The 12,718-nt window shown below is 45.1% G+C and overlaps 1 protein-coding gene across 11 annotated transcripts in view; it reads left to right on the forward strand.

Moving 5' to 3' along the window:
• Positions 1 to 12,718, forward strand: part of PICALM (phosphatidylinositol binding clathrin assembly protein) — a 59,853-nt gene that overhangs the window by 17,008 nt on the left and 30,127 nt on the right. For all 11 annotated transcript variants that reach the window (XM_069969687.1, XM_069969677.1, XM_069969680.1 and 8 more), the window contains exons 2-6: positions 4,114 to 4,256; positions 9,571 to 9,646; positions 9,947 to 10,049; positions 10,285 to 10,378; positions 11,322 to 11,433. In XM_069969687.1, the coding sequence (XP_069825788.1) occupies positions 4,114 to 4,256; positions 9,571 to 9,646; positions 9,947 to 10,049; positions 10,285 to 10,378; positions 11,322 to 11,433 (528 nt within the window). The remainder of the gene's footprint in view (positions 1 to 4,113; positions 4,257 to 9,570; positions 9,647 to 9,946; positions 10,050 to 10,284; positions 10,379 to 11,321; positions 11,434 to 12,718) is intronic.

Raw genomic sequence — 12,718 nt, forward strand, 5'->3', positions numbered from 1 at the left:
CCCACCGTCCTGTCACTGATTCACTGCTGATCCCAGGATACAATGGTTGCCGACAGCCCACCCAGATGAAAGCTTCCAGGGACTTTGAGGAGACTCCAAGCAGTGATGGGGTTTGATGTGGCTCAGGGTCCTAATCAATAATGTAAACCAGTGCCGACCTGCTAGATCGACGCTCGTTTATTGGGCCTGTTACACAGCAATGAGTGGTTGACGGACGATGATTTTAGGTTTGGACCTAAAGACACGATCAGCTGATGATCGTTGTCATCGGTTGATCGTCTTCTCTGTTATGGTGCGTTTACACAGAGATATTTATCTGACAGATTTTGGAAGCCACAACCAGGAATGGATTTGAAAAGAGAAGAAATCTCAGTCTTTCCTTTATGACCCGTTCCCGGTTTATGGTCTATGCCTGGCTTTGGCTTCAAAAATATGTCAGATAAATCTGCCTGTGTAAACGCACCATTACTCAGAGCAATAATCAGCCGAATCGGACGATTATCACTCCATGTAATGCTGCGTTTACACAGACAGATTTATCTGACAGATTTTTTAAGCCAAACCAGGGAATGGATTAGAAAAGAGGAGAAATCTCAGTGTTTCCTTTATAACCTGTTCTCTGTTTATAGTCTGTTCCTGGTTTTGGCTTCCAAGATCTGTCAGATAAATCTGTCTGTGTAAACGCACCATAATAGGGCCCTTAGGGCTGTATTAGCCGGCCTGATATTTTAGAGCGCCAACCTGTCAGATCAGCACTCGCTTGCTCGCTGCTGGTGCTATTGTACGAGCCAACAGTAAGTGGGTAAGAGCAGCGGGGTGCTGCCGGAAACAGTGAGAGGGCCTCCCCAGAAGATCTTTAGATCGTCCAGGAAGCCCATATGGGATAGCTGCGGTCTGCTGCGGTCTGCTGCCGCCGCTCCTGTTTCGCAGAGCAGCAACCAGTGGACCGTTATTACTGTTCAAAAAGCTTTCAACACGTTGAAAGACAAGGATTTGCCGACATCGTGCATGTCTGCTGATCGTTGCCTTTTAACACGGGCTATTACACCAAGTGATTATCGGCTGAAAACAGACTATAATTGCTTGGTGTGCTAGCGGTGTTTACTGCTCGTGTGATATTACACACAGCCACATCGGGCAGGGGAGCCCATAGGAGATAGCGATGGTCTCCTGCTGCCGCCACTTCTCTTATGCGGAGCGATGGCCAGCAGACCGTCGCTATCGTTATTGGGATTTTAGGTCATGTTTAAAATCAACGGTCAGCCAACATTGTGCATGTCGACCACTGGTTGGTGTAAAACCTGACCTATTACACAAAATGATTAATGACCGGTAATTGGCCAGGTACTGCCGACAATCACTTTGTGGTGTAAGTGCCCTATTACACGGGAAGATTATCGTGCAAATTGTTCTGTCTAATTGCAGGCAACGATCGAAAAAACGTTCATATGTCGTTGATCGTTGATTTAGATCTGAACCTAAAATTATTGTTATGCGTTCGCTGTAATTCCACATTCGTTCGCTCAAGTTCCGCATTTGTTCAGTGTAATTGCACATTGTTCATTGTTTTGCTGGGATCAGAAGGAATAAACATCATAATAATGATCGCAATAACGATTGTAACTACCGACTATTGTTCTGTGTAATATGGTGAACGATAAACAATCTTGTTTGCGATCGTTTATCATTAGTCGTTAGTCGTTAAAAATCGCTCTGTGTAATAGGTCCCTAATAGTACCCTTATGGCCCTATTCCACGGGTCGTTTTAGAGGAGCAAACGAGCGCTATTAGCGCTCGTTTGCTCCTCGTTCGCCGCTCGCTGCCGCCGCTATTCAACGCGGCTGCAGCGAGCGGGTGAGTGCGGGAGGGGCGTCAGGGAGCTGCGGGGGGGCTGCTCGGAGGATCGCTGATCGTCCGGGCAGCCCATAGGATATAGCAGCGTCTGCTGCCGATGCTCCTATTCAACGGAGCGACGGCAGCAGATCGCTGCTATATCAGTCGCTTGTTTTTCAACATGTTGAAAAACAAGCGACTGCTACGATCAGCCGACATGAACGATGTCGACTGATCGTTGCACTCTATTCCACGGAACGATTATCGTCCGTAGCGGTCGATATCGTCCGAAGCGGTCGATATCGTCCGAAAACGAACGATAATCGTTCCGTGGAATAGGGCCTTTAGTGTGGGCACCGATCCTGGCTTTTGAAGATGGAGGAGGCTTTGTTACTGGTGCTGAGACTAAAGATAGGAAGGTCTGCTCTGTCAGAGATGTACTGTATTTTTGCCTTTGTATTACAGCTGCGATGTCCTGAACTGACTACAGTCAGCCTGAAACAAAGTTTGGCAGATATGGGACCAAACTACTTTTTTTTTCCTTTGTTAAAGCCATTGCCTTCAATCCCTTTTTGAATAAACAGGAAATCAGGAAAATTAATTGCTTTGCTGTATTGTTTAGACCAGTCATGTCAAACTCTGGCCCGCAGTGCCATTATGTTTTTTGGCCCACCAATTCAGTTTTAATTACATCTGGCCCGCCATGGCTACTATATAAGACTACGGGGGAGGGCTGGCTACTATATAAGAGACTATGGGGGAGGGCTGGCTACTATAAAAGAGACTATGGGGGAGGGCTGGCTACTATAAAAGAGACTATGGGGGAGGGCTGGCTACTATAAAAGAGACTATGGGGGAGGGCTGGCTACTATAAAAGAGACTGGGGGAGGGCTGGCTACTATAAAAGAGACTGGGGGAGGGCTGGCTACTATAAAAGAGAATATGGGGGAGGGCTTGCTACTATACAAGACTATGAGGGAGGGCTGGATACTATATAAGAGACTATGGGGGAGGACTGGCTACTATATAAGAGACTATTGGGGGGGGGGCTGGCTACTGTATAAGACTATTGGGGAGGGCTGGCTACTATATAAGACTATTGGGGTGGGCTGGCTACTATTTAAGAGACTATGGGGGGGGCTGGCTACTGAATGAGACACTTGAGGGTTGGCTACTATTTGGGCACTATTGGGGAGTGCTGGCATACTATAAAAGAGACTATTGGGGAGGGCTGGCTACTATACAAGACTATTGGGGAGGGCTGGCTACTATACAAGACTATTGGGGAGGGCTGGCTACTATATAAAGACTGGGGAGGGCTGGCTACTATATAAGACACTTGAGGGCTTCCTACTATATGAAACTATTTGGGAGGGCTGGCTACTATATGAGATACTTGGGGGCTGGCTACTATTTGGGCACTATTGGGAGGGCTGGCTAATATGAGGGGCAATTTGGAGGGGATTGGTTATTATATGGGTTGGGGTTTAATAATGTCATGTCATTTATCAGTGCACAGGGCTGGGAGACGCAATGCTACTGTGTATTTGAGTTTGACACCCCTGGTTTAGACCGAGGGTGTTGTTTAGACCCTCCAGCTGTTGCAAAGCTACAATTTCCATCATGCCTGGACAGCCAAAGGCTGTCCAGGCATGATGGGAATTATAGTTTTTCAACAGCTGTAGGGCCTGGAGTTTGACACCCCACCGGTCTATGTGTTTGGTTCTATCATCTGTGCTCATATCGCTTGTGGTTTTACCCCCTTTAGTACGGTCCACACCACAGCCTGCAGCTCCAGTTAACACTGTGGATGCTTCATGACATGACGTGTCTCCCAGACTTGGACACGTCCCAGAAACCAGTGAGCCATCGCTTGTAATTGTTGTGGAATTTTATGTCTCCTGGCCATGTAACTGGATATGGGTCAGAAATGATAGCGCTAGCATCCTACTGGATAAGTGTAAGGCGGTGGTGATGAAATGCGTCGTCCCTTGTGGTTACTCTCATGCCTCAGGGAAGCCTTCAGTGCGGCGAGTTCACATGGCTTCCTGGGCGGGGGTCCCTCATCGCTTTGTGTTATTGTACAGGTCTCGGGGAGGGATATTGTCTTTCTTCCAGAAGTTTTTTTTTTCTGGAAATCTATAGTGAAATGGGTAACAGACATGTCGCTATACACTTTTTAGACTTTTATAGATTTGATATACAACTGTCAATGTCTATACATGTATATGGCTTTGTCTCATTGTTATAGATTCTAACCCAGGTTTGTCATCTTTTCAGACTTGATCCAGTGCACGAATGAGATGAATGTGAACATCCCGCAGCTAGCCGACACTTTATTCGAAAGAACGACCAACAGTAGCTGGGTGGTGGTCTTCAAGTCTCTAATAACTACTCATCACCTTATGGTGTACGGCAATGAGGTAAGTGTGCCTTATACATTATCAGTGGATATTGGGTGAAAAAAATTCTGCCACCATCCATATGTATATATTTTTTTCCCTAAAATGTATTCAGCCATGCAGGGTATTCTAAAGAACCCCATAGAAATAATACAAAAGTTTGCTGAACCTTCTGGTGGTCGTAGGTTCGGCTGTCTTTATACAGTGTGTGTGTGTGGGGGGGGGGGGCGGGGTTGGGCTCCTGAGTGTCCAATAACAGAAGATGTCATTGGTGAGATGGATTTTCACTACTAAACCCCTTGGTTCTTGGAGAGATAAGCCAGCGCCAAGACAGTATTGCAGCTTGCTTGCCCCCACCCTATGGGAACAAGTGAACATATAACCGAGCCGAGGAGGATGGAAGACATAACTGTTCAGCCAAGAATTAGCAAAGGTGTACAAGTAACTTAAAGGGAATCTGTCAGCACCTGGGCACTACCTGAGGTTCTGAAAGTGTCAGTCCCCTCGTCAGCATGGTACCTCTTAATTTCTCTGGATTAAGCACAATTTTGCATCTCCTACTGTAATGAAGAGTCAATGAGGAGTTGTGGCTCAGTGTTTGTGCCGCAGTGTTTGTGTTATGGAGTAACCTGTAGGCTTGGCCCATCTCCCCTGCATTGGTAGTATGGACACATTGGCGAGTGCTCTTTACATATTGGAGGGGGTCTCCTTCGTGCTGTGTAACCTCGGACTGTCGACCATTTTAAAGTGTCACTGTCGTTTAATTATTATTATTTTTTTTAGAAATCAATAGTACAGGCGAAGAAGTTTTTAAGAAACTTTTGTAATTGGGTTTATTAGCAGTTTAAAGCTCTCCCTCCTGTCTTCATGGTTCTCTTATGGAGAGGGGGTGGAGGTAGATGAGGCACTAAAACAGGACAACAAAGAGTTAATTTACAGCTACATCACTGGGCTATCTCCTCTGAAGTCAGCACTGACCGGCTTTCACACAGGTCCCGCTGTGTAATCCTTTGTTCTCTGCTGGCGACTAATCTCCCCCTCCCCTGCCCTCTCCATAAAACAGACAGGGCCCGACTGATGTAAAAGAGTGGGGATTTCCTGATAATAAGCAGTGGATGACAGAAAGGAAAGGGGGGGGGACCTGGGGAAAGTCTTTTTGAATGCAGATAATGGCATATCCCAATCCCAGATGATAAAAGATTACTTTTTACTGGAACAAGCATCATGAGGTATGATAGAAAATGAGGTATGAAAACTGCTAAATTTACCCTTTACACCTGTGTAGAGCAGTCATAATGCAAAAAGGGGGTGACAGGGTCACTTTAAGTCCTTTCTGCATTTCTGCGCACGAGGTCTGATCTTCAGATGAAGCATGGGTCCAGTCCTTGTTGGGTGTCCATGCTTCCAATTTTCCATAAACCTATAAAATTAGGGAACAATAAAGCAATAAATTTTCGTCCTCTTTGAGCACGTAATGTTGTTTCATGAAGTTTTTGTTCTGTTACCAAGAACTTGTTCCATGTGGAGCCTCCGGTCACTGGCGTCTGTTTCCTGCTCCGTCCTGGTATAAGATTCGGTCGGCTTCTCCATACTCGTACTGTTTATCGCCGGCTCTTTGATCTTCAGTCTTGGTTGTCAGTAAATTAAAAGCACACGAGGGCAGGCGTTACTGGAGCAAACAAAGGAAGTTGTGTTTTTTCTTTGTGTGCGGAGGCTTCTGGTACACTGGGAAGTAGACGGGACATTTGTTTGATTGGGGAATGTAAACAGGTCTGATCAAAGATGGTCCCCCTCCTCTCCCCCAAACCACCGCCATCATGTCATTATGTGAACATGTACCATGTAAGCTGAATCCTAGGAGACCCCAGTCCATAGTTGATGTATGGGATGGGATGAGATCCTGCATTTGTAGGGTTACTTGTTATATCTGATGACAAAGAGATGCACAGGGAGGGGGCTATGTATACCAGTGACCATTTACCGGTAGCGTTTTCCATTAGGCTTTCCTTATGAGAGATGAGAGGATATTGCGGTAAGCCACTGATTGACAGCGTGCTCTTCACCAGGCTAGAGCCCAGCAGTGATGAAGTGGTGTTATTACTGCGCCGCTCTGCTATTCCTCACGAGGAATCAGCTTGCTATGTAGCTCGGCATGGCTGAATAGTAAATCATTTATCAATGGGCTGAACCAGAGTGTGTTATTCTGTATGTCTACTTCCATACTGGTCGACCGGTATATACAGTACATTCTCTCTAAAGACAAGACCACCCACCTTATCCAGACCAGATTTTATGTAATGGATTTTCAGTTAACCATAGTGAATGTTTTTCTTTGAGAAGACCAAGTCCTCTTGTACTTTTCAGCTGCTGTATGTCCTGCAGGAAGTGGTGTATTCTTTCCACTGTGACACAGTGCTCTCTGCTGCCACTTCTGTCCATGTCTGGAACTGTCTAGAGCAGCAGCAAATCCCCATAGAAAACCCCTCCTGCTCTGCTTTTTTTTTTGGTCTCCAGTTTTACATAAGCAGTAAAGAGACTCCAAGTGGCCTGACGGGTAGCCGAAGGTTGTAGGAAATCTGTCCCTCTACCTCATCTACTTTACTTAGTCGTTGGCCCTTAGTGTTGTCTTCTCTTTGGACGATTCTTTGACAATCAACATGATCACAAGGTGATTGCCAGTGACAAGCTTTGATTTGTGGCAGTAAGTGGTCACTTTCCTAACAACGCCACCATAGGGGAAATGAAGTATTACACAGTGCCCAACAAGACAGGTCGTATAGAGAGAGAGACTCTTTGTAGCTGCTTTTCACTGTGGATCCTAAATAGTAAACCCCCTCCTACCTAATAGACTGTTTCTATCCCAGGGAACCCCCTTTAGGGAGTGACCCCATTAACTAAAAGTGGTAACTCCCTTAGACTTGTCACACCGGTTGCAGCACTCCCTTGAAGCATTTACTATAGAAGTGCATTCCTCTTCCATCCAGTCTCTGAGGAGTCTTCCTCCGACTTCTTGTCACCAGGTGACATTGTTCTGTGTGGAGCGGAGTGTAATGTGATCTGCCACTCAGGACCGGTGTCACTTTACCTTCACTTTGTCAGGACGCTCCTCACTTCTGTGTCATGAATGTATGGCTAACCTTTATATTCCTCGCTATAGATGTCAGTGCCAGAGGTTAGGAGGAGTGTATCGCACAGGTCGCGCCCGTCAGCCATGTTTTCTTCTTATGTTTTTCCTGTAGACGGACAGAGGTCCAGGACATCATTTTACATAGTGTGGTCTCCCTATTGGGGGGTGAATATTGTGTGCGATTATGTGTGAGTCTTTCTGTAAACTTGTGGGGAAGGACCCCCTTTTTGGAGATCTGTTGACTCCAATGAATACCATTGGTCATCCAGACATGCAGTGCTGTTTTAGGCCTTAAAGGGAACCAGTCAATAGTATAATGCACATAACACTGTTAGAAGCTCTTAATAACACAAAAGCGTTCTCTTACCATACTCTGTGGGCCATCCTCCTAGGGGTGCATAGGTGAAAATGTTGCAGGGAGAGAGGCCAGAACTAGTCATTTGGGCCGTAACTAGTCACCACTCTGCGGGGATGATTGACAGACGTAGAAGCCTGTCTGTCAATAATTCCTACAGATCGTGCTGACAGGCAGAGAGCCTTGACTAGTTACAGCCTAAATGACTAGTTCTGGCCTCTCTCCCTGTAACATTATACCTCTAGGGGGGCGGCACACAGAGTATGGTACGCTTTAGGAGCTTCTATCAGCGTTACACTACTGATTGGTTTCCTTTAAGGGGTTTATCCAGAGATTAAAAGCTATCGCTAATCCACATATAGGTGCTATGTATCTGATTGTTAGGGGGTCACTGATCACCAGGTGGAGGTCCCTTGTCCCCCAGATTAGTGTAGTGGCAGTGGGGACGCTCCACTCCATTCACTGTCCACAAGACCTCTGAACATGGCCGTGTTCCTTGCTCAGCTGTGGTTGCTGCTGTGATCGGTAGGGGTCTCGGCAACCAGACCCCCATTGATCAGCTGGTTGTCTCCTATCCTTATTAACCTTGGTCATAGGAGTCAAACTGTGGCCCTTCTCCAGCTGTGGTAACAAAACAATTCCCGTGATGCCTGGACAGCCAAAGCTTTAGCTGGAGGGCCGCAGTTTGACACCCATAAACCTAGAGGAACCCTAACCTAAAAATGAGAAATTTTAGCCACCGCAGGCCGTGTTCACACATTGCAGTACCGTGTAATTTCAATGAAAACGCTACAGTACTGAGACAGCACTGCAGTGAAAGTACAGCATGTATGAACACCGCCGTAGGCCTATGGCACAGTGTGAGTTAATCCTCCTGCCCGTTCTCCCACCGTCTCTGGAGATGTCGTCTCTCTACCTTGCGCTCTTGTTCAGCTGACAGCCGAAACACAAACACGTCAATATGACTGAAACGGCTCCCGTCGAGGTGCCGGACGTTCTCTACAAGATAAATGACCGTGTTACACGGTTCAGTCCTGTCTACGATGCTGTAAAGGTCACGACATTGACAGCCAGGACGGCCTCATCTCTGGTCAATGGTTAGCTTTTATTACAGGGCTGGAGTCCAGCTTCATGTCATTACTTCACCCCAGCTGATTTCTTTATGACTTTATCACTTTTAGTTGTTGACTGTGGCTGCTGCCTTTTCCTTGTTATATGCAAGACGGGTGTGGATTTATCAGGGTTATCCCAAGATTAGAAGCGGATAAATGACAAGTATTTGATTGTCTGGAGGGGGGGTCTGACCTGTCACTGATCATGAGGGGTCCCTCGTTCTATCACACAATCTCTATGGAAGTATTGAAGTTAGCGGAATATAGTGCTTTACTGTTTTCAGCAGTCTCATAGTGAGTGAATGTAGCAGCAGCCCACAGGCTCCAGTGCATGTTATATTTAGGAAAAAATGGGGCAGCGTCATGAAAAAATAAACTTTCAGATCCCGACCGATCAGAAGAATTAGCTCCTTGCTGAGTGTGTTTATAATAATACAGTAAGTCAATGGAGCCGACTCACTCACATAGACCACTGTTCCCCAAGTCCAGTCCTTCAGGACCGCCAACAGGTGATGATTTGAGGATTTACTTTCTATTACCCAGATGATATACCTATAGTCAGTGCATCATCATCCTTACAGGTGTTTTCTGTATACGATAGCCTCCAATGGTGACCTGTCGGGGAACACTGAAGTAGAGCAGAGATGAAGGGGCTACTGATCGCTTAGTGTCTGATACAATGTCTCCTTTGTACCACCCATTTGTATTTTCTCACCTTGTTTTCTGTTCTTCCTTCTGTAGCGCTTTATCCAGTATCTGGCATCCCGCAATACGCTTTTCAATTTGAGCAATTTTTTGGACAAAAGTGGACTTCAAGGTAAGTTCTGATGTCTGAGCCCCCATCTGTGTGAGAATCCTTCAGGAGTATAGTGTTAGTGTATAGTGTATAGTGTTCATTCACCCCGACATCCCATCGTCTTTCCTTGAAGGAATACTGGGATGAAATTGATCCACTCATCTATCAGCCCTCACAATAAAGTCTCTTATATGTAGGATCAGGTTGTCTATGGTAAAGACTAGCATTAAGCTGTATGGAAGTACTTTTAGGCCATCACTATCTTTTGTGTATGAGGATGTTGTGCAGAAGTCGATGTCTCTAACATGTCTTTTCGCGTAGGTTATGACATGTCCACGTTTATACGACGCTACAGCCGCTACCTGAACGAGAAGGCGGTGTCATACAGACAAGTGGCTTTTGACTTCACCAAAGTAAAAAGAGGGTAAGCATGTGTGTGTGTGTATGTATATATATATATATATATATATATATATATATATATATATATATTAACTGTAGTAGCCTTGTATGTTGGTGTGTCTGCTGCATTCCCAATACCTGTGGATGACCGTATAATGGGCTTTTTTGGCTGCCAGGAGCTACTTCTTTCTTTCTGTTCCCCATTTGCTCTCCCTCGTAGCGCATTGTAATGAATGAACCTTGTGTTTTGTTTTCAGGGCCGATGGGGTTATGAGAACAATGAACACTGAGAAGTTATTAAAAACCATGCCCATCATACAGAACCAAATGGACGCCCTGCTCGATTTCAATGTAAGTTGAATGGCCCGGTGCCCAGGATATGCTGTTACTTCCTGGTAATGTCTGCACCTGAGCATCTGTTCAGCGCCCGCCCAGGTTTTGGGATTTCTGAAGCACTCGTGTAGGGATCACTGCTCCCTACACAGATGGTCTGTATTACATAGTAACTTACTGGTTCTGTATCCACCTATTCCATTTGGCAACAGTGGTTCTCATCCTGAAAGCTCTCTTACAATCGCAAATCGATATTTCTAAACTTTGACCCTATAAATCAGTAACCTTTCTAAGCTAGATCAGAATGTTCCATTTATCAGCCGAGCCCGATGACGCTGCAAGAGAGAGGACAATTCCCAGATCTTTTCACTGGAGACAAAAATTTATAATCCGTGATGCATCACTTTCCGGCATTGTATAATGTACAAAGAATCCTCACCCCTCCGTCTTAAAGGGGTACTCTGGAGAAAAAACTGTTTTTCCACATCAACTGGTGTCAGGAAGTTATATAGATTTGTAATTTACTTCTATTAAGAAATCTCTAGTCCTCCAGTATTTATCAGCTGCTGTATGTCCTGCAGAAAGTGGTGTATTCTTTCCAGTCTGACACAGTGCTCTCTGCTGCCACCTCTGTCCATGTCAGCAAATCCCCATAGAAAATTTCAACTGCTCTGGACAGTTCCTGACATGGACAGAGGTGGCAGCAGAGAGCAGTGTGTCAGACTGGAAAGAATACACCACTTCCTGAAGGACATAAAGCAGCTGATAAGTACTGGAACTTGATGGTTTTGTAACCTAGGTTCACCATCTGTATCTGCATTGATCTCTATGATGGCGTCTTACAGCCAATCCCACACTGTGTCCCGGATCACTGCACTATATAGGAGAAGGCTTAGTCGCTCTGTTAGTATGCAGGCGTCCTCTGATCTTTTTGCTTTTTTTCTCTCCTCCCTAACCCCAGGTAAACGCCAACGAGCTGACAAATGGCGTCATTAATGCTGCGTTCATGCTGCTCTTCAAAGACGCCATCAGACTGTTTGCTGCCTACAACGAAGGGATAATCAATCTTTTAGGTAAATGTCTCCCTTCTGCTTTCTATCATTTGCATTGCTATTTCTATACACTTGGAAGGTTAAAAATCCTGTTTGTTGATGTTGCACTTTACATTGACTTTTTTCTGTTGAACAACTAATGCAAAAAAAAAAAAAAAAAAAAAAAAAAGCCAACCAAAAAGCAGTTCCAAGACTTGGGATTATATATAGTTTTTTTTTAATGCACACATTCTTAATCCCAAACCCCTTTTTTTTTAATGCAGATCCAGAGCTGCACTTACTATTCTGCTGCTGAGGTCACTGTGTACATACATTACATTACTTATCCTGTACTGATCCTGAGTTACATCCCGTATTATACTCCAGAGCTGCACTCACTAGTCTGCTGCTGAGGTCACTGTGTACATACATTACATTACTTATCCTGTACTGATCCTGAGTTACATCCTGTATTATACTCCAGAGCTGCACTCACTATTCTGCTGGTGGGGTCACTGTGTACATACATTACATTAGGGCCCTATTCCACCGGACGATTATCGTTCAGATTATCGTTAAATCGTTCGAATCTAAACGATAATCGTTCGGTTGAAATGCAGTTAACGATTAACGACCGAACGAGAAATCGTTGATCGCTTTATAAGACCTGGACCTATTTTTATCGTTGCTCATTCGCAAATCGTTCGCATTGAATAAGACATCGTTCGGTCGTTCGCAATAGATACGAACGCAATAGCGAATAAATACGGAAGAAGAAACGATCGCAATTACGATCATAAGTAACGATTATCGTTCCATGGAAATGAGTGAACGTTTTCAGGTCTTTCGCAATAGCGGTCGTTTGAGATCGTTAATCGTTAACAATTATGCTAACGATAATCGTCCGGTGGAATAGGGCCCTTACTCATCCTGAGTTAAATCCTGTATTATACTCCAGAGCTGTAATCATTATTCTGCTGGTGGGGTCACTGTGTACATACATTACATTACTTATCCTGTACTGATCCTGAGTTACATCCTGTATTATACTCCAGCGCTGCACTCACTATTCTGCTGGTGGGGTCACTGTGTACACACATTACATTACTTATCCTGTACTGATCCTGAGTTACATCCTGTATTATACCCCAGAGCTGCGATCACTATTCTGCTGGTGGGGTCACTGTGTACACACATTACATTACTTATCCTGAGTTAAATCCTGTATTATACTCCAGAGCTGCACTCACTATTCTGCTGATGGGGTCACTGTGTAAATACATTACTTACTGATCCTGTCCGAGGCCGTAGGGACTGTTGACCTCCA

This window comes from Dendropsophus ebraccatus, chromosome 5 (genome assembly GCF_027789765.1).
Source record: "Dendropsophus ebraccatus isolate aDenEbr1 chromosome 5, aDenEbr1.pat, whole genome shotgun sequence".
Lineage (NCBI taxonomy): Eukaryota > Metazoa > Chordata > Amphibia > Anura > Hylidae > Dendropsophus > Dendropsophus ebraccatus.